The sequence below is a fragment of the Chiroxiphia lanceolata genome, chromosome 8 (genome assembly GCF_009829145.1).
Source record: "Chiroxiphia lanceolata isolate bChiLan1 chromosome 8, bChiLan1.pri, whole genome shotgun sequence".
Taxonomy (NCBI): Eukaryota; Metazoa; Chordata; class Aves; order Passeriformes; family Pipridae; genus Chiroxiphia; species Chiroxiphia lanceolata.
Genome location: NC_045644.1, coordinates 12,837,010 through 12,858,128, shown reverse-complemented (window position 1 = coordinate 12,858,128; position 21,119 = coordinate 12,837,010). Strand labels below are relative to the sequence as shown.

The 21,119-nt window shown below is 45.0% G+C and overlaps 1 protein-coding gene across 5 annotated transcripts in view; it reads left to right on the top strand.

The window, feature by feature from the left end:
• Positions 1-18,440, top strand: part of NEURL1 (neuralized E3 ubiquitin protein ligase 1) — a 152,411-nt gene extending 133,971 nt beyond the window's left edge. For 4 of the 5 annotated variants that reach the window (XM_032695317.1, XM_032695316.1, XM_032695318.1 and 1 more), the window contains 3 exons: positions 144-824; positions 14,612-14,758; positions 15,567-16,013. In XM_032695317.1, coding sequence (XP_032551208.1) covers positions 144-824; positions 14,612-14,758; positions 15,567-15,808 — 1,070 coding nt within the window. In that variant the 3' untranslated portion in view covers positions 15,809-16,013. Of the gene's footprint in view, positions 1-143; positions 825-14,611; positions 14,759-15,566 lie in introns of all 5 variants that reach the window. The other variant, XM_032695314.1, reaches the window with a different exon arrangement.
• Positions 18,441-21,119: the final 2,679 nt, after the last annotated feature.

Sequence of the window (21,119 nt, the reverse complement as noted above, 5' to 3'; positions counted from 1 at the left end):
ATTTCAAAGGGGAAAACTTATTAATGGTAGCAGGTCTCTGATTTTCCCTTTTAAACATATCAATCAAACCCTTAGTGATTCGCAAACTCCTGAACATTTTCATTTTCTCAGAAAGTGACCCCTTGTCTTCTTTCTCCCCACAGACAGTGAAATCATCCCTCCTGACTGCCTGCGGCCCCGCTCCTTCACTGCCATCCGCCGGCCCTCGCTGCGGCGGGAGACGGAGGACACGCGTCTCTCGGTCAGCCTGTGTGACCTCAACCTGCAGGAGGAGACCTTCCACGTGACGGCCACCACGTGTCCTATCCCACAGAACTCACTCAACTCCCAGCACTCCCACCTCCTCCCCTCCCAGCTCGAAAGCGACCTCCGCTTCCACCACCTCCGGGGACCCCATGTCAAAATCCTCGATGACCAAACTGTGGCCCGTCTGGAGCACGCCCGGGAGGAGAGGACTTTGGTTTTCACCAGCAGGCCCCTTCGTATCAATGAAACCATTTTCGTCAAAATCAACAAATCCAACGCTGTGCGCACGGGGACGCTCTCCTACGGGGTGACGTCCTGTGACCCCAGCACCTTGCGCCCCAGTGACCTCCCCTATAACCCCGAGTCTCTGGTTGACCGAAAGGAGTTCTGGGCCATCTGCCGAGTGGTGGTGCCTCTCCAGAGCGGAGACATCCTGGGATTTACGGTGAATTCAGATGGTGAGCTGCACTTGAGTCACAACGGTGCCGGCATTGGCATGCAGGTCTGCGCAGACTGTTCCCAGCCCCTCTGGATGTTCTTCGTTTTACACGGCGCAATCATGCAAATTCGATTGCTGGGTATGTTGGACCCTCTTTTTCCAAACCTCATGCACAAGGAAGCAAGGGGGGGATACATCATGGATGAGGAGATGGAATAAATGACTCCCTCCCTGCTCTAGGATCAGGTGGATATTTTGGTTTTATAAAAATACACAAAGGCACATACATAGTATATGGGTAAGAGTTACAAGACTTAATCCCTTTGCACTTTTGTAGCATCCTTCACGTGATGGTCTCAAAGCTCTTTTCAGATAATGATTTAAGTCTCAGAGACCTCGATTAAAGTACAGATGAGTCACCACTGACCTAGGAGAAGCCAGGAAGGTGAAGGTGCTTTGAGCTGAGCTAATACAGGGCATAGCCAGCAGGAAAAATGAGATCTGATACCCTTTTCTTTGTTAGCTATCTGGCCTGACCAATTCCCAAAAGACTTCTTTCTACAGGTTTGCATGCAAGAGATGGGCTAGCAAGCAGAGAGGAAACCTTGTGCCTCATGATCCCAGCTGTGCACAAAGCTTGGCACTGACCATTTCAACAGGAGAAGAGTTTCCTCTAGCCCAGTTTAAGGCAATTAATTGATCTCTGAAGAACTGGCCTCTTCCTCTTGGTATTTTTGCTCTGTTTTTAAGCTCTGATAGCTGAAATACTTCATTTAAATGCTGCAAGTCATATTTCAAAGGTATCGAGGGAAAAGCTTTGCATTAGCTCAGGATCAGATTTACTTTTGTGTGTGTGTGTGTATATGTGTATTAGACTAAATGTAGGATGTGTTTGGCCATAAATTTGTACCATGTTGTGGTTCTGCTGGTGTCAGTGTCAGAGAGCGAATGATGGATTCTGAGAACATGATGTAATTCCTGGAACCCCTCTAACTGGAGATGATTTTAAAATACTCCTTTCTGTTTATACTGTTGTATTCATATGTCTTTAAGTATACTTATATTCCATTTTGCTTCAAATCCTTTCTTCAAATCTCCCTCTTACCTAACAGGTGAAAAAAAATTACAACAAACCCAAAAGCCAAACAACACCTCCTTTTATAGGATTTATAGACAGTCTTTGAAGGTAAATTGTGATGAACACACACACACATCTGTCTGCAGGGTCCAGTTCACCTTAATCACAGTATGAAATGCCTTGTATAATTTGCTTGAAGTTGACCATAGGCCTGTGCTGTGAGGGTTTTGTGGCTGTTAAAGGCTCACAGATGACAAATGTAATATCACAATTTATTTCCAGGAGCCCGAGACTCAATCCCTGCTAATTCAGCCTGATTACATTTGTTGTGAGTACTGAACATAATCCATGGCTAGCTCTGCTCTCCACCAACATATCACTGTGATACTGGTAGGTGAAATCAAACAGATCCCAATAAAGTCAGAGATTAAGTGCTCCTATGTATGTTAGAAGGAAAACATCCTCAGGCTATTGAGCTGCTGGTAAAACTACATTATTGACCAGTGCTTCCTTTCATATGAGATCACTAATTCTGGCAGTTTGGCACAGGCCAAACAGCTTGCTTGCAGTGGGTTCTGAAACAGGGCAGTAGGGATGTGTCTCGCCAGAGGGACAGAATCTTGTCCTCACACTGAATTCGGCAGAGCAGGGACTTTAACACAGGCCTCCTGCTGCGCATACCCTGTGTTTGTCCTCCCTGCCTGATCACAAGTTCAGCCCAAACCAGTACATTCCCAGCACATATTTTAGATAAATGTACATTTGGATGCATGAAATGAAATCTGTAGAGCTTGAAAACTCCTCACTATTTGTATTTGTGACCACATGACAGACTTTTCTGGCCTAAGTCACTGGAAGAGAACCTGAAAATGGGCTGTTGTTCTTAAATGAGGTGTAAGTGAAAAGAACTGGACTTTCTGACCTTGCCTCTCTTAAGGAAAGGGTAGGACCCTGCTGAGTGTACAGCTTTATCCACGTTAGCTTGGGCAGCAAGATGCTATCTCCAAGTCACAAGCTGCAAAATTGGAGGTTGCCTGCAATTTTTAACAGGTATTAAAATATATGTTAGAGCTTTTCATACCTATATTTCCAGTATAACAATGCTGGGAGCAGTACAGTCCCAATATCAGTACAATGTCAGTACAGCGCAACTGCCCAGAGAAAAGATGCTGTCCCAACACTGCATGCATCTGCAACTGCAGTAATTATATGGATCAGCAATATCCCGGCAGAAGGCAAAGAAAATAATGAACTCCCATCTCTAGCTTTTGCAATGTTATTAGGGAGGTGATGTGCACTGTTTGCACTGCAGTGGAACAGATTATGGTACTTGCCATAATATCTGTCATTATAATACTAGAAAATGTAAGAAGAATGTAAAGTGTTCATCTTTCTAATGACAAGCTCCATCTTCAGAATGCAAACAAGAGTAATTTTGTGAGATGTCTTTTGTAGTTTGAGCTTTATATCACAGCAGAAGAATTTATAGTCATCTTTTTCTAGATGTAACAGAAAAAGTGATGTTCCGTATCCTTGAAAGAAATGAGACACAAATACTGCAAAAGGCAGAGTTGTACAAAACCTATCCTAAATAGCAGAAGTCATTGTATTCCTGGGGCACACCTTTATGAGATTAACCAAAGCAACATTATACAGTGTTAAGTGGACTTCAGCACTACAGCTGACTATAAAATGAAATTAAAGTTGATGGATTTGCTTCTTCTCCAACTTTTTGGAGGATGGAGAGCTACTCTTGGACCTAGAGAAGGTTTATTTTTGACTGGAGAACAAGATGACTCAGGGTATTGATCACTGGATACTGTATTTCATGCCTGGAGATAAGTTATTTAGTCCTGATGCAGAGCAAGAGCAAGCTCAGGTCTCTGCTGGCTTGTGGCTTTGCCATAGAAGCTGGCATTTGCTGACTGCACTTACTCCACAATGCTGGGGATACAGCATCTGTATATCAGGGGAGACCATCTCTGCTCAGGCTGGTGATCTTATAGGACTCTGTAGGAGAGAAGGGCAGTGTGAGGTTAGTTCAATAGTAAAGAATTCTGACTTCTGTTTTCATCTTATCAATTTGGCATCATATACTGGCAATATATTTGCTGTAGGAGAAATTAAAGAGCAGAAAATAAAGATGAGGTTGGAAACACTATTTTTCTTCATGCTGTCTCAGAAAATGTAAATTAATTAAACCCAAGCCCCACTATAGCACAGTGAGAGGTCACAGTCATCTGTAGTGGAAGTGGGGTGGTGGAAGAATGTCAATTTGTTGCAAAGAAAAGTTTAAAAGGCGACTTGACCACATGGAGGAAAGATAAATGAACGAGGAGTGCACTTTAATGTAGCAGATAATAGCATAAAAAATATCAAGCTTCTGGAAAATGAAGGGACAAATTTAAATTAAACATAAATGAGAGTAATTAACTATGGGAACGAGCTATTGAGGGAGGCAATAGATCTTTTTTGTCAGGGAACCCCTTCTAAATATTTTATATGTTAAGTGGTGGTCTTAATTTAGAAATTCTGTGGATTATGCACATAAAAACAACCAAAGAGAAACCCAGATCATTAGGTATGTTGAAATGAAACAATCTTTGTGTATCCTTTAGGAATTTCATTAGTTCAGGCTTGGGTTGTTTTTTTTCAGGCATCATTCCTGTACAGTCAACAAAAACAGACAATTATATTTGATTTACTGCTCTCAGCTTTTACTGGTAAGCATTTCAACTCACAGTTTTATCGACATCTCTGAAAGGCTGAAATGAGCCAGTTTGGATGCAATGGTCTGGTTTTGGTCAGGTTTTGGTGGTGTAATTCATTTATGAAGTTAAATTGATTGACCCCATACGGTTTTAAAATGTATGACTCATGTCTGGAGGAGCTATCGCAGCAATAAGTTTATATGTTTAGTGTTTGGGGATCTGGTTGGGAATATTCTTTCATTTTCTTTTGTCTCAGAGTGAATCACCAGCATGTAAACCATCTTCCTTCATCTCCTTTTTTTTTTTTGTGTGTGGTTTCCCTTGTGAATTTCATTCTTTCCAGTAATATTAAAGTTTTCTTTTGAGCAATGAAATAACATGTTCCATCAACAGTCACACTAATGAAGCCAAGTTGCCAACTTCTCTGTGTCCTTTCTTTCCATGCACATCAATAGCTCCAGCCCCACCAGAACAGCTGCACAATATAGTAGCTCTCTGGATGTCTCCTAATGCTGGCCAGGAGCCAGCACTGGGCCTGAAAAAAACAACCCCAGAGCCAGCATTTGGTGTGGGTAAGTCTGTATTCACATCCATGCTGGATATATACAAAGTGTGTGGGCTACCCTCTCCTGCCTCCTTTACCATGGACAGATGAGTTGGGGCTCCTACTTAGCTGCCCATTGCAAAATATTTAGAAACCAATTGTTGCTGAGGTTTGCATCCTTCTTTCACACTTTCTTGAAATTGGTCAATGTGCTCAAAACAGGTGGTGAGGAAGAAAGATCTGATGTGAGACTTGCAGACAGAAAAAATATGAATCCTTGGTTACTCGGGATTTCTGACAATAGCAGTTGGCAAAGGACCAAATTGGGAATTAGTTCAGCAGAGTACTGTGGGACACAAGTTGCCGGCAAAGAGCTCTTTAAGTCAACAGTGAAATTTAATCTGAAATGGATTCAGTGCCAGTCTGCAAGAATGCCAACTGCAGTCAGTCCCATTACAGGCAGGTACAGGCAGGCTTATGCAAAGCTGTGCCCGGGAAAGCTGTGCCCATTATGACTCTTCCCTGTGGTTAAGCTTAGCAGCCCTGGTATTGCTGTCCATGTGCAGCCCTTATCCTGAGAAAATGGCTGGAAAGACTTGAAGTTTCATGAGTGAACAGAGTAGTGTTTTGCTTAGGTGTCACAGAGCAATAATTTACCAGGGGGAATTACTTCTGTGAAGTTCATCATGCTGCCCCGTTTGGTCTTCCTTGACTTGAGCTCCATCCTAGGTGAGTGACTGGCTCACCAAAGAGCACTAGTGATTCACAAGGCCATATCTGAACCTTGGAGACTGCCCTCTCTTTTCTAACCAGGACTTTTCCTCTGTGTCCCAAAATTCCTCATTTACCTTGCTGTTACAGTTCCTGCAATTACTATCTCCAGTTTATCTCCAAGGGAGACCTTCTTCTCTTTTCTCTTGTCTCTGCTGTGGCACTTGTCTGGCCTGATCCTTCTAAGAATCTATAGGACTTTTTGGGAGATGTTCCCATCTTACCCCCTCTGTTCCCAGCCTTTTGTCTATTCCTGTGTAAATGGGTTTCGTAGCCTGTGGTAGCTCCCTGGCTGTCCCAGGACTTCAGCATCTCATGGCAGAGTGTCTGTCCCTTCCAAAAAACTTCTCTCTGGGTGCGGTTCTATACTTACTTTGCACATAAAATTACCACAGTGAGAATGCAAAATATATAAATGGTAATTGGTCTGTACAGTTGTTATACACACTACCCATAGCACAGACAGTAGGTAAGTTTGTAGAAAAGTGTCTCACACAGGCAAGGGGCATCTAGGATCTTGGTTCTCCAGCTCTGAATTTATAAGCTTCTCCCGCTTGAGAGAAGATAGTTCATTGCAGTAGCAAGTCACACACCCTAATCTCTGATCTCAGAGGTGTCCAGTACATTACCCATTTGGAAGCTTGATCCTTCTCCACCTTGCTTCATTCCAGTGATGTGGAAATTGTTGAGTTAAACACAGCACAAGGGAAGCTTGATAAATGCCCAGCGTTGCACAGAAATGCACGTAATGAATGTCTTCCTTTAACAGACTTTCAATTAGATGTGCCCCACAGTTCTATCTTTCGTGTTTATTTGAGTTTTGATTTGTATGGAAAATGGCCTAATTTAAGCTGATTGGGATCAAACAGGCCTGTGTTCTGTGGCACTTAATGGCCTGGAGTTCCTATGCACTGCAGGGTAGAGGTTATTTTATGGTGTTAGAGACTAGGGAGAAGAAAGAGAGTTAATATTCAGTACCTTTTGGAAGGCAATCCACTTGTGTTAATTGATGCCTCATCATAAACACTCCTATCATGCACGAGTTTAGCTTTCATTCCAAATGAAGTAACACATTACTGGTGTTAAGTTGTAATAGCTGCACAAGAGCTATTGTGTCCATAACTGCTGGGCTTAACTCTAGCACTGCACAGGGCTCTCTAGAAACTCTCTGCAGAAACTATTATCATCACTAGTATAATCAACTATTCCTGGCTGTAGTGAGATTGTCATAGTAAGTAATGCATAGATCTCCTTTATAACACCTTTGCCTGCCTACAGTAAATATACAGGATATGGGATCATATACCAGCCTCTTTGCATTGCAGCTTGTCTCAGGAGAGATAAAATCTGTCTATTCTGTGAAATAGTACTGGTATGAGTTAGTTATTCTAACTACTGTGAGATTCACATAGCAGACTGAACTCTTTCTTTGCTTTTTTGTCAGATCCTTTTTCATCCAGCAGTGTCCATAGAAATCCAGAGTAGTGCTGGCCAAGAAAAGTGAAAGTATTTGTTTCCTGTATGCATCTACCACCGTATTTATACATGCCCCCCCTGGAGAAGCATGGAGCTTGGAGTTGCTGGTTTAGTCAGCAATTTTCCTTTTGCTCATAGAACTATCCTTGCTGTGGCCTCCCAAATACTCTCAGCCAAATGGCCCTTTTTTGAGATGGATCTGTAAAAGGTGCTATTTATGAACAGAAATTACTGGTAATTAACATCTGTGATCTTTTAGAGAGCTTTTTGATTTATTTTTCTTAAACAAGATGAAAGCTCTTATTCTCATTTTTCATGGTTCAGCTACTTAATCCAGGCTTCTTTTTTCATCTCTTCTTGAACTAAGCACCTGCCTGGGTGCGTTGTTGGTCTAATATTTCTCAGGTTGCAAGGTAGAGCTCCAACTCTATAACTCTTTTACTTCAGCTGGATGTTCATTGCATGGTGTCCATGCCCTCAGGATTTTGCAGGATCTAAGTGCTGACTAACCACTGAACTTCACCTGTCAGGTCAAGAAAGTAAATTTTCTGTATGCTCTTTGCTTTCAGGCAGAACATTGGGTTTGGGCTGTGAGAACTGCTGAATCAAAAATGTCTGTGGTGTCTGGAGCTTTCATGTTTCCCCTGCTTAGCTGGAGTGTGCCTGTGACTGCAGGAGGGTAATAGATGTGCCGGTGCCCTGCTGCCCTTCTGGACTCGGCAGACAGCAAGGCTCCAGTAAAGCCATAAAGTACACTCCTTTTCTGATCCTCAGGGAAGTCTGAGCTGTTGTTTTCCATGTGGTTTGGATCTAACTTTTACTTCCTCAAACAGTGGTGGTCTGATCCCCGTCTGCAAACACAGACCTTACGGTTTTGCATGCAAAATCTGCCAGGCTGCTTTTTGACCTATTTCTGGACATTTCTGTAGCATAATGCAAAATCCCTTATGTTTTCATGGGCTTGTAAAGGACAAGATGTATTATTGTTCTATAGGAACAGTTTTTAAATCCTTTGGGAAATACTTGAATGCAAAAAAAAAGCCCACGGATCATCAACTGATGCCAGTCACCTGAGAGGCAGAGATGAGCTGCAGCACAGAGGCTGGGCTCTGAGAGCATGGTTGGCCAAAAAAACATTGAGCTGAAGGGGGAGAAAGCTCTGGTTTCTGGTCAATGCAGTATTGTTCCCATTGCCGTGGGAACATAACAAATGGATGTGTAAATACATGTATTTTATGGCATTCAGAAGTGATGGATATGCTTATATCCCTCCCTAACATTATAGTTGATCTTTAACTACCATGTATCCAGGCAGCAACAGGTGCTTTGTTCTTTTGTTTTAGCATGATGGATTCAAAAGTCACTGTTGGGCAAGACCTGGGTGGCCCTGGGGGACAGAACAGCTCTCCTGCAACCTCGGCCAGAAGCAAGAAAATCCAGTAATGTGCAGAAATGAATGTGGATGCAGTATTCATTCTCAGTAATGTCACAGCCCACTCACACTGCAGGAGCTCACGTGTTATGGGACAGACCTAAGGCAGATGTTCCCATGAACTCAGTACCCACAATTGTGTCAGATTTTTTGAAAGAACCTTGATCTGTTTAGATAACAAAATCAATGGCCTGGATACACTGAGAGTGTTAAATATGAGAATGGATATTGAGCAGTTTTTGACATAGGGTAATTATTTTAGCTGGCATGCTGAAAAAATCTGGCTCCTAACAAAAGGAAATCAAGTTGAGAGTTTTGAAAGGCATCTAAATGTAGGTGCCCAGTGCCCGCTAGACCGAAACTTATGAGAAGTGCACAGATCTCTTGAGCCCCCTTAAATGTGCCAGTTAATGGCTGCGGCCAGACTTCAGCAGCTGTACTAATCTTTTCCACCATGTGCTGGAAGCCTTGGGACCTGCAGATAGATGGAACAACAAAGAAATTTGTGATTACTCTTGGTAATTACATGATCTTTATTAGCTGTCCTATTTATGCAGCAAATGTGTTACAAAAGCGAAGGGGCTGAAAATGTGCTTCACATGATACTTACCATATTGGGCAAGTTACTATGTTGCATAAGACTTTGTCTTCCTTAGAAACTATGGCAGGAGGCTCCCATATTTTTTCTTTTAGGTACAAAGTTTAGGTAAGCTCCTGACATAGTTGTTATGATGGTTACGGGTAAAGAAAGCCCATAAAAAAAGTGAAGATGGTCAAACTATGTGAATTGTGAGTTGGACAGTAGTGGACATTTACTGACCACATCCTGTAAGCCAGGACAAACAAAGTTTAAGTGGGATGGGTTCAAAGGGCAGAAAAAGGATAAACTCTGGAGTGCAGATCAATGGGTTATGCATTATTTTTATAGTGCCTGTGAAATAGTCATTAAGAGCCTAGGACAAGTAATGCAAATAGAAGGTGAATGAAACAGCTGAGTTAGTGGCATTGCCAGAGAACATTGGGGGGGCAGAAATCATTATATGCTTTCCTGTTTGCAGCCAGCAAACACTGAGTATTGCTCATTTGTTTCTTCTCCACTTTGAAAGTGAAGTCTTCAGACTATGTGAAGTCTTCAGACTATGTGATACTACATTTCCACTTCAAAGCAGCAGACATTTTCAGCCTGTGGAGCCTGGTTTCTACAAGACTTCCACAAGCACAGTCCCAGCGCTCTGACACTGCGCTTGCAGGCCTTTTAGGTTAAGATCTGAAAAAGTGCAATGGGGCTGTATAATGTTGAATTTAATTATGAGGGGGAAAGGTATAAGAAAGGGAGACAGAGATTTGGTAAAATGATTTGCGTCTTGCTTTTGTGTCCTTGGGACCATGAACACTCCTCCCCACACTGGAACAGTATGAGGAATTCCTGGGTCAAATCCTAAGAAGTTACTGTGTACCTTTCACTGGTTGATGGATGTTTTTCATAATCTGATGAAGTTCTTGTTGTTCTGTTGTTATTATCTGACTCCCAGGAATGGCCCTGCCCTTCTATCACCCCTCTCAGGAATAGACACCAGATTAAGAAATGTGTTATGAACGCCTTAAACGAGCAGTTTTCCAACCTTCAGTGATCCAAAGTCAACAGTAATAAGAAAGCAACATGCTCTTTGGCATTACTTTTCTTTTCACCTCAGCTGTAGTTTGTGTAGTTTGAATCTGGGAGCATTAATATACTGCTTGCTAGCAATGGGTTGGGAATAGCTGCAGAACAAATTCGTGGCAGCTACTCCCTGCTCTAGGCCACAGAGATGCCTTGGGTATTTATTTGCATAATAGCAAATGCCCCTAAGGATATTCAGAAGGAGAATGCAGGCAGCACATTGTTCTTCCCACTTGGTTTTGTTGTTGGGAGTTGTTTTCCAATTCTGTCTTGGGCCTACGCAGGAACAAGCAGGTCAACATAATCACTTTGTTTTAAGAAAGAAATGTTGAAATAAGACTTCTATGAATTAATTAAGGGGGACAGTTAATTGAAAATTCTCTGTATTTTTGGGAGCATTGACTGTAACTGGTCTTCTTACCATTGTAAAGCCTTGGGCAGCACAGCTCTTCCCAGACAGCTGCCATTAAGAGAGATGCTTAAATGTTGGGACGGCTTCATAGATACCGTGGAGAGTGGATTGCAATGTTCTGGAAAACCACCCTGTTCACCACAATAGACACAGAGAATCAAAAGCATCTCTAGCAGCCACAGCTGCTGTATTTTGGTCACGGTTACTACATTTTATAAAAAGGCAATTATGGATACAGATAGCTACTCTCATAAAAATTGTAAATGTTGGATGGGATCCCAAGAGACTGCCTACTTCACCTTCCTGTCCTGAAAAAGCTCTAATGATGGACATGCCATAGTCTCTCTGGGAAGTCTGATTGCTTTACAGTGCTTCACTATCTACATAATGTCTAGCCTGAATACCTTAGGAGTACGAATCCATGATTTCTCATCTTATATAGAACATTCATGAAGAACAGATTATTTCTTTACTCCTTTTAGCAGCAGAAAAATGTTGCTATCTAAAAATCATAGAATCTTACAGCATTTTAGGTCAGAAGGGACCCCAGGGAATTACCTAATCCAACCTCCTGCTCAAAGCAGGGCTAACTTCCAAGGTAGCACAAGACTATGTCCCATCAAGTTTTGAGTGTTTCCAGGGACAGAGATACCACAGTGGCTCCAGGCTCCTGTTCCAGTCCTTAACCAGCCTCATATAACCCTGGATTGGCCCAGTCTTGTCATAACAGGATGGTATTGTTGATTTATGATCATCTGGTGACTTCCAGCAATTCCCAGGCCTTTTTCTGTAGGACAGCTGTATTTCTAATTGAACGGACTAATTCCCTGTCCTGTATTTGGGTAGCTGATTATCTCTGCTTAAGTGCTGCGTTTTGCATTTGATCACATTGAATACCATCCCATTTACTTCTGATCCTATTTCCAGTTTGGCAAGACCATTTTGAATTACAAACCTTTAGCATACTAGCAGCCTTTCCTGGCATGATGTTGCCTGTACATTCCATGGTAAAACTCTCTTCCGAAAATAAAATATTCTCTTTCCTTTTGAGGGTGGACATATAGGTTCATTTATTTGCACCTCTGTCAGAGTGATGACAGAAGTGCAGAGAAAGCTTCAGTCTGCCTTGGACTTTGCTAATAATGGACTCTGTAAAGATAAAAAAGCAAATGGAATTGATTCAAGATCTATTTAAAGGTGATTCCAGTGTGTTCAGCATGTTTGAGATCAAGCATGAGACAAGTTAGCAGCAGAGACAATTGATCTGGAGGATTTAGAGAGAGAAAGAATGTTTAAATTGATTTATTTAGAATTATTTAGTTTTTCAAAATTATGATTTGAAAGCTGGCTCTTGGTGGGAACTCTTTGCACACAATGAGCATGTTTGGCCTTGAGCACATGTATCTGGTTTTAGTTAAGCCAGGCTGGCCACACTCATTCCACTCTGCACATGATCTCATTCCATGCTCCTTGTCATGGTATCTGCACACCATCCAGCAATATATTAACAGCGTGAGTAACGTGTCTTATGTTGATTATTCTGTCACCAAGGGAGAAATGTGTCTTGTCTGGTAGGGAATTCAGATTGTTTTAAACAAAGCTCTATACTTATGCTGGAGAAAAGTCAAGAGCTGCGCCTTGTATTAGGAGAAAGAATTGGCAAGGTATCTACTGGCCCTTGGGTCTTGGGTAAGGCCATTTTGGGACTCAGACCAGCTCCAACCAGAGAAAACTGTGGTTGCTACACTGATGAGCTCTCCTTGCACTGTGGAAAGGCCATTTGCCCTGCTGCCAGCATGCTTCATCAGCTCATACTCTGTGATACTTGGGACACCTCCAAATTCTCCTATTAGTCCAGGAAGAGAAATGCTCCTAACAGTCTTTATTTTGCCTTTAATGAAATGACCAGGTTGGTGCTAGAAATGCAATGTGCTGTGTGTCAGCTGAGTGGAAGAAATGTCTCCAGGCTGCAGGGAGGAGAGGGAAGGCTTGAAAAACTTGTTCAGCTGCTCAATGTTCATATTTGTTGTGTGTGCAGTGAACTAGCTGAACCCTGTGCCCCTGCTGGGCCTGTTTTCAGTGTGTGTTACCACAGGGCAAGTTTTCTGCTAAGGTCATCTGTCACACTGGAGGGGAAGGGCTATTGCTAGTGGTTGTCATTAGAGGCTGCATCATTCTCTTTGCATATTTACTGAGCTAAACTCCAGCCTCAGCTCCCATCTGTGTGGCAAAGGAGGTACCTCTTTACAGTATCTCAAGTGTGAGAGCTCCAAAGCCCTTTAGGAGTCTAATTTAATTTCAGCTTCTGCCTGGAAGTAGAGCACTCCTTTTTTGGAGAGGGGTAAAACTGAGGAACTGAAGGCTAAGTCTAATTGCTTCCTCGCTAATACATAGTCCTCAGAACAGATTTTGAGTCAAACATCACCCCTCTTCAGTCCTTGTGCTCCACTTTACTGCTCAGTCTTGTTCTGCTGAAAAGGGCAGGAGAACTCTGCTTTTGCTGTTTTGCACAATCCACAGCTGCCTCTTGTAGTCCCTGCTTCTCAGATTTGGTCTTTCTTGGCTCAGTAGTCTCTCTGCAAATAAGAACTGAAGGACCTTTCTGGTGCATGGGGTTTTCCTGACCTCCCACTGCTGCTTTTTCCCTGGAGAGTAGCCTCCAACTCATTGAGGACACTGTGGATCCCAAACCTCTGTGTCTCTGGCCCCTTATATGGTAACATGAAGAAGTCTGAGCATTCTAGTTCTGATTTGGAGTTACCCTGGTTGTCTTCTCGTCTGGGGAACTAGAAACTTTAAAACCATAGGCAAGCTAGTTCTTATCATCAGGAAACCATCCTTTGGTTCATGCACATTTGCTGCTGTCTCGCCACTTGCTTAGCGAAGACCAGGCTGCATCAATAACAATGAAAATCCCCTACAAATACTTTGCAGCAGGTAGAGTGTTAAGCATTCCCAGTATTTTTCCCTTCTGGAAGGGCTTTAAGATATTTGTTGTTATAACAGCAGAATAAAGAGTCTGAGACTGAGGGAGGGTGGCAGACAGGCTGTGGAATAGAGCTGGCTTTTCTGGCAGACAGCACACTACCATGGAGGTGATGGTGGACAATGAGAGCAGAAGAGAATGGAGGTGGGTACACCTAGGAGAGGCTTGAAGAGGCTCTGCACTCTTGAGCCATCACATCCAGACCTGCAGGGAGTGGAGAAGACATTCCTGAATGGGGGGAGAGGTCTCCTTCATCCCAGAGCCAAATGCATTTTGGTGACTTATCCCTGCCTCTGACAGAAGGCACCCTACCAAAGAAGCAGAGCAGTGAGCATAGCTAAGGTTTCCTGATTGTCAAACCCTCATATTTGTCTCTGGAAAGTCCTTGAGTGACTGTATGTATTTATCAGAGCCTGGAATGATGCAGTTTGCACTAGGTTAGCAAAGAATGCTTTGACAAGGCAATGCTTTGACACTTCTTGTGCCGGAATCCTGCCCACCCTTCTGCAGGCTATGTCCTCTACTGCTACAAACCCATGGCTGACTATAGTGCTAAGGGCACATATGAGCAGGAAACCACATGGGAAATAACTGCACTAAATGACTTGGGACACATTTAAGGGCAGAAACAAAGGATTATGATGTCTAAGAGAGCTCCAGTAAATTTCAGCAGTTGTGGGAGTTTGATGTCTGTTCAGGACCAGCTGCTAGCATTAAAAAAGGCATATGAGGATTCTCGTGCTGATGAGACTAATCCTGACAAGCACTGAGAGCTGCACCCCCTGCCACATATCCCCAGTGCCCTGTCAGCCTCAATTTTTAAAAATAACTGTAGGTTTCTTTTCTCATGGTGCAGGTTCCACCATATTAGCAGAGCGGCTGGGATTGTCCACACCAAGCTCACCCACATCAACACCGAGTTCCCCCACCGTCCTCTGCAGTGGTGTCTCTGGTCCCTTATTGTCTACATGTGGCTCTGGCCCCCTCTGCAGCTCTATCAGTGGTAAGTGTGGTGGGATCCCCTGCTGCCTGTTCTTTGCCTCTCCACTGCCTCCTTTCACAGTCTCACACTTGTCTCCCAGAAGGATTCTAAAACCACAATAATCAACAGACTATTATTATTATTATTATCCTGTCAGCTCCCCTGGGGAGGAAGGGAGAGCCTCTGCAAAGGTTATTTTCAGTGTGTTTTACGTGGAAGCTGCTTAGATGCCTAGACAGCAGTATTTCTCCAACCCTTTTCATCATGAAAGGTCCCACGGGAAGCAGTGGATTTTCTGCTACATGCATGGTCCTGTGATGCAGAACTTCTTCTGGAGAGCTGTATGGCAGTGACTTGTTGCTAGCTTAGACTGGAGCTAAGGGTCTGTCTACAGCTCTGCCTTCTCTCTCCACATACCTTCAGTACCCTCTTCAGCAAGATGCAGTGTTGCTATTTCTAACATGCCAATGAAGTACAGTGATATTTAGATAAATGTACATGCAGTAGAAAAGGATAGGCTGTTCAACAGCACTTTTAAAACTCCCTGGCACCTGCATGATCCCAAGGCATTGATGGTGGGATATATAACAGCTGTCTCTTGGTTTGCTCTGTGTGGGCAGCAGACCCCAGTAGATGTTGCCTTTTTGCTGCCTTGAGCATTGGCATGTAAACCAGGACTCAGTGAGTGGGACAGTAGGTCATAGGAAGGAACCATGGTCCTGGAGCATCCATTTCTGCTAGGACATGGTTCTCTACAGCTGGCTTCAGGGCAGAAATTACCTTGGGATGTCAGGAAGCAACGTGAGTAACCCTGTTTTTTGTGTTACAGGCACAGCTCCCAACTCTCCAAGCAGCTTGCCTGAGTCACCCATTTCCCCATCCGTCTCAGGGCCCTGGGGAGATGAATGCACCATCTGCTATGAGAACATGGTAGACACAGTCATTTACTCCTGTGGACACATGTGTCTCTGCTATTCATGTGGGCTGAAGCTCAAGAAGATGGCCAATGCTTGCTGCCCCATTTGCAGACGGGCCATCAAAGATATCATCAAAACATACCGCAGCACTTAGAGCAACAGCAGATGCCGTGGTGGGGACTGGGCAGGGTAGGGAGGAGGACGTGAAACAACACAGGTCTTGGTCTCTGTTTGTCATCCAGGAGATTCAAAAGCTGTCACTCATCATCACCCTGATCCCCTCTTCCATGGACAAGCTTAGATGCTGCTCTTATACCCTCCAAGCAAGCCCTGGGGCTGAACTCCAGTGTGTCAGGGAAGTTGTGATGGACTACTCTCCCTTGTGGATTTTCAACTTTATCTCAAAAAAAGCCAGCTGGTGCAATCATCCCTTTTCTTCACCATGCACAGCACAGGGGAGTTTCCACTGTATAGCAGCATGTAGTAAAAGGTTCAGTGCTACACATCTCCTTCTAGAGGCACCCCATGTGCAGAGACAGCAGAAGAGAAGAAACAAGCAACATGTTTCTGTGTACAGCCAGCCTGACCATAGGAGGCTCCTTAGGAAGGACGGAGCAAGGCAAGCTTTGAAACAGTGAGGGAGGTGCAGTGAGCACACTCACAGAAGAAAGGCTGTGCAGAAAAGAACCCAAGATTTTTGAAGCAAAACCCACCTCATGCCCACAGACGGAAGAGCAGCCCCATGGCAGCCCCTTGAGGGCTGTCCCCACCTCCTCCCTGACAGAGGCATTCGTGCTAGGTTTGGCAAACCAATAATGGCAACAGCCTTGCTCCCTCCCAGCATCATCCAGCCATCTCCTATCACCATCCCTTCGCATGATGAGTGGCTCTCAAACCCCACCACTACCAATTTGTGTGTGGTCTCCACACAGCACAAGGGATTCAGCAGCATCTCTGTTCCCACGGGCCTGTGGGAGAGGGAGACATATCTCCCTCACCTTTTCTCCCACTACCATCCAGACAGCACTTGTGAGGAAAACCTCCAACCTCACCCCAGAAGAATGTATAAACCCACATCTGTGGGTTTCCTTTACTGGTAACTTTATCACTGTGCTTTAAGACAAAACCAGCCAGGTGATACTCAGCCTTTCAGCAGGTGATACTCAGCCACACTGGCAGGACATGGCTGTCCTTATGTAAAACAACTTGAGGGGTTTGGTTTGCTTTGGTTTATTAAAACAAATGCCCTTCCCTCCTCCAGTTGGGAACATCCTGTCCCCAGCAGGGAGAACGGCAGCCCCCATGGTTTCTGTGTAAACAGCTGCTTGCTCTGCCATGGCTGTGGGCCTGACCCACCTGAGCTGGGTGGCTTGGCAGCATTAGGAGCTGCCTGTGTCCCCTCCTGACCCATCCTGCTGCCTTCCAGGGCTGCAGAGGAGGGAGAGACTGTGTCTGGGTCCTGAGGGGAGATCAGGGCTGGAGCACCACAGCAGTGGAGTTTGTCCCACCATGTTGCCCATCTGGCCAGACCAGGGAAGGCCATGGAGTTGCACCCTTCCTGCTGAGTTTTTCCTTGCACACCAGCATATGGCCATTGATGGGACAGAGGGGAACAGCATGGTGGAGGGATAACAGCATCTAACATACACAGTTGCTTGCTGCAGGGGACATCATGTCCCACATAGCAGGAGGTGGGTGAAAGAACACTGGCAGAGCTGCTCCTAAAACTGCCTGGAAAACACGTCCTTGCTCCGTCTTCTTGAGGAGATGAAAAAAGAGACTACTCGCTGAGGAGCACATTGTAGAGCTTTTCTTGAAGGTGCCACCATCACTGCAGCCTACCAGGGGGTCTGCAGCTGCCCCCAGCCCGCCCAGCGGGCAGCACTAACTTGAACACTGATACTCTGGGTTACAGGGATTTGTGTTATTCCTTTGCATACCTCTGATGTACAACCCCAACCCAGCCCCGTCCCCTGGACCAGCTGTCGAAAGCTCCAGAGCATCATGGCTCTCATGCAGGAAAGCCAGTTGGCACAAGTGTGGGGGAAGTCAGAGCAGCCATGCCAGGAGCAGGGCTGGTCTGCAGGCAGGCAGCCAGCCTCCAGCTTGCCTGGGGACAGAGCTGTGACCCGTGCACACAGGAAGCCTGTTTCAGTAGTTACACAAACTCCAGTGCAAGGATTTCAGAAAGGAAGAACCCAAGGGGCAGGAAGGTGTTGATTAAATAGTGGATGTGGGAAAATGTGCAATAAGCAGCCTTCACCGCACCAGTGGGACCAGTTTCCCTCCGTGTAGGGCAAGCCAAGGGGTAAACTATTTTTCAAGAAAGTCCATCCATGAGTGCCAGTGCAGTGGTGTGAATTCCCTTTTCACCTTTTGAATTGAGAGTGTTTTAATATATTAACTGTGTTTGTTTTACTGTGGACCAAACTCTAGGAGTTAGTAGAAGCTGAAAGCTCTCCCAGCATCTGAGCTCAAAAATTGGGGTTAAGTCCTGCTCCCACATCAGCTGGCCTCCAGCTGTTAAGTAGGAAAGAGAACAAGGCTCTCTCCAGGGAGAAAAAACAACAACAAAACAACCAGCAAACCCAGTAAAAGTAACAACAATCCTAATCTTTTGTTTTGTTTGACTGGTGTAGGTTCCCATGTACCTCTGTGTTCTTGTGTCATTTGCATTTCATTGCTTTACTTTAAGATGTTTTGTGTTCTGTTTAAAGAGAAGAATAACTCATTGTGAAAAATTGGATAACTGTGATCGTGAATAAAGTTGATTTAGATATCCTGCAGCAGCATGGGTGACTGAGTACTTACCACTTCCACCAGCACAGCAAAACATGATGAGTAGCACAGTGAGCGGCTGAGGGAAGAGCGAAGGTGGCATGAGAAGCTCTTCTTTAGAGGGCGCTGGGTAGAGAGATCTCAGGCTTTCCCTTAGTGCTTGAGGATGAGAGGGCATTGGAAAATGGATAATGAATATCCCCTTGATGGACACCATACAAATGTAAGGAATAAAGGAATCCACAGAAGTCGAAGTGAGGGCTAACAGCATTCCTGAAAGCTTAAGCCCCACGCTCCTGAGCCTCTTCATAGCCTCCCCAGAGAGAAGCCAAAGCTTCTCTACTCCTACTGCCTTGTTTAAAGTCTCTCCTGAGTGCCTGTAACAAAAAACACCACCCTTCACCAACACAAGAAAAACCATGTTGTGAGGAAACCCAGAACATGCTCAGCCTTATAGGAGCCAGGTAAGATGGCTGAAGACAAGGCAGAGCAGTAGCATCCCTGCCCTGAACATGTTGAGAAGGCCCACTGACAATCTGTGGTCTGGCCAAGGGTTGATGCTGAGGTAAGATGCAGATGTTTCCAAAGGGAATTTGGGTTCTCCAAAGGTGATGCCAGTTCCCTCAAAACCCAGTAGCTCCTCTGCTGCAGGTATCTGCTCAGGAGCACACCTACAACACAGCCATATGAGATTTTCCCCTCATCCTTTTGTTTCACTATTCAGCAGATGAGAGACTAGCTGGATCACTCTCATCACAGGACATATTTGAGTTCGCATCTTCTCCCTAAGAGTGGGTGCTCCATCTGCCAAGGGATAGAGACATCCCAGGAGAGTTGTCCTCAGCCTCTCCAGCGGAAACCATTCCCATCTAATACTTCCCCAGTGGCCTAAAACACTCCAGGCTGGGTAAAGCAAAACCACTTCTACAACCCATCTTTCTCCAACACCAGCCTGAGGAGATCCTAGCTGCAAGACTGCATACACATGTGCTGCCCTCCAAGAGCTGTTCCCAGCTCTTGCTTTCCCGTGGACAGGAGGACCTCTAGTGGGTCTAGAAAGGCTTGTCATCCCCTCAGGAGCAAGGGACAGACTTGCACAACATAGATTGCCCCTAGAAAAGGGGGACACTGACCTGCCAGACATCCTGTGCCCAAGCACTGCCAGAGATTAAGACAAATGAAGAGCCAACACTGAGTCAAACTCAAATCTTGCCCTCCCCTGGCATCAGCAAGAACCATGGCAGGTCCCCCAAGTTTCTCCTCTGACAGGCTCAGTCTGTGCATTCCTTCCTGCAGCTGCTACATTCAACAGCCCCAGAGAGCTCTGCATCCTCATCTGCTGAGCATCGCTGGAGTCACCCTGCCCTGACCTCCCTCCCCAGGTCATCACCTTCACCTTACCAAATCCAAACCAGAGCTGCAATTTCACCATTGCTCCCAAACTATTCTCCACCAACCAAGACCAACTATGGTGCAGCACTGACCTTCCCCAGCGACAGAGTATCCTCAGCACCGCAGCCCGACCGCTGCTTCAGGCAGGGCCATCTCCGGGGTATCCCGGTCGCGGGCTCTGAGTCCATGGAGGGGCGAGGAGGAGGTGGAGGAACATGAGGGAGGATGCTCCGAAAGTGGTCCAGGAGCTGCAGCGCTGGTCCAGCATCGCCACCTGGTGCTCAGTGCCCGGCCCAGCACAGAGCTCCTTCTGAGATCGATTTACTCCTTTTCACAAACATTACAAATATATGTAAGCAGGACCAGAAAATTTTAGTCTTGAGTGCAGCACAACTCTGGTAGGAGCTCTCAGAAAAAAATGGGCAAGAGGGGAGCAATTAACAGTGAGTTAAAGAGCACAAGGGGATACATTAGTATATGGTGATTGTACCAGCACAGAAAAACCCTTTCAAACCCAAGCTGGCTGGCTCACTCGGCACAACGGGAAGAGAGGGCACAGTTCTCAGGCACATTTGCCACTAAGTTTGTACCTTAAAATGCCCACGACTGTGTGCTGTGTCAAATCTAATTTCTGGCGTCCTTCAGAGAGCTGGGGTGCCTGAACGAGACTCCTTGTGCAGCATCCACCTACTTGACAGCATGGAGAAACATCTCCTACAATCGTTGGGAACTGAAGTGCTAAAAAATAACCCTGCTTCTTCTCTACTATTATATGCCTTGTTATAACCATCTCCCTTCATTATATCCCCTAATCCACTGCCTTCAGCATCCCCAAGAGACATCCTACATAAGGAGAGGGGATCCATTACCAGAAACCTCAGTTTTACCTGTCTGTGGCTTCACACAGGAAAGAACTTCTACTTATTGAGCTATTTGGGCCTCCAACCTTCAAAGCCGGGTAAGAGGAGTCAGCAGTGCCCAGCAACCTTGCAGGATCACACCTTAATATCCCATGTTCAAGCATCGTTTGCTCTGCAGCCTGCACACAGGGGTAAGGGCTCATCCCACTTTGCAGAGCAACCCATTTATCACAGAACCAAAGGACCACATTTGTGAAAGTACACTTCTCTTCTTATTTTGGATCTGATGCCATGTCCTTCTCCAAAAAACCATCCTGACCGAATACCTTACAAACTTGCTCAACAGAGACAAAAAGTTCTTCGTGTTTGAGGGCTGAGGTGACCAGTCCATAAACTTTGTAGAATAGAAAAGAGACAAAAATACAGCATACAGTA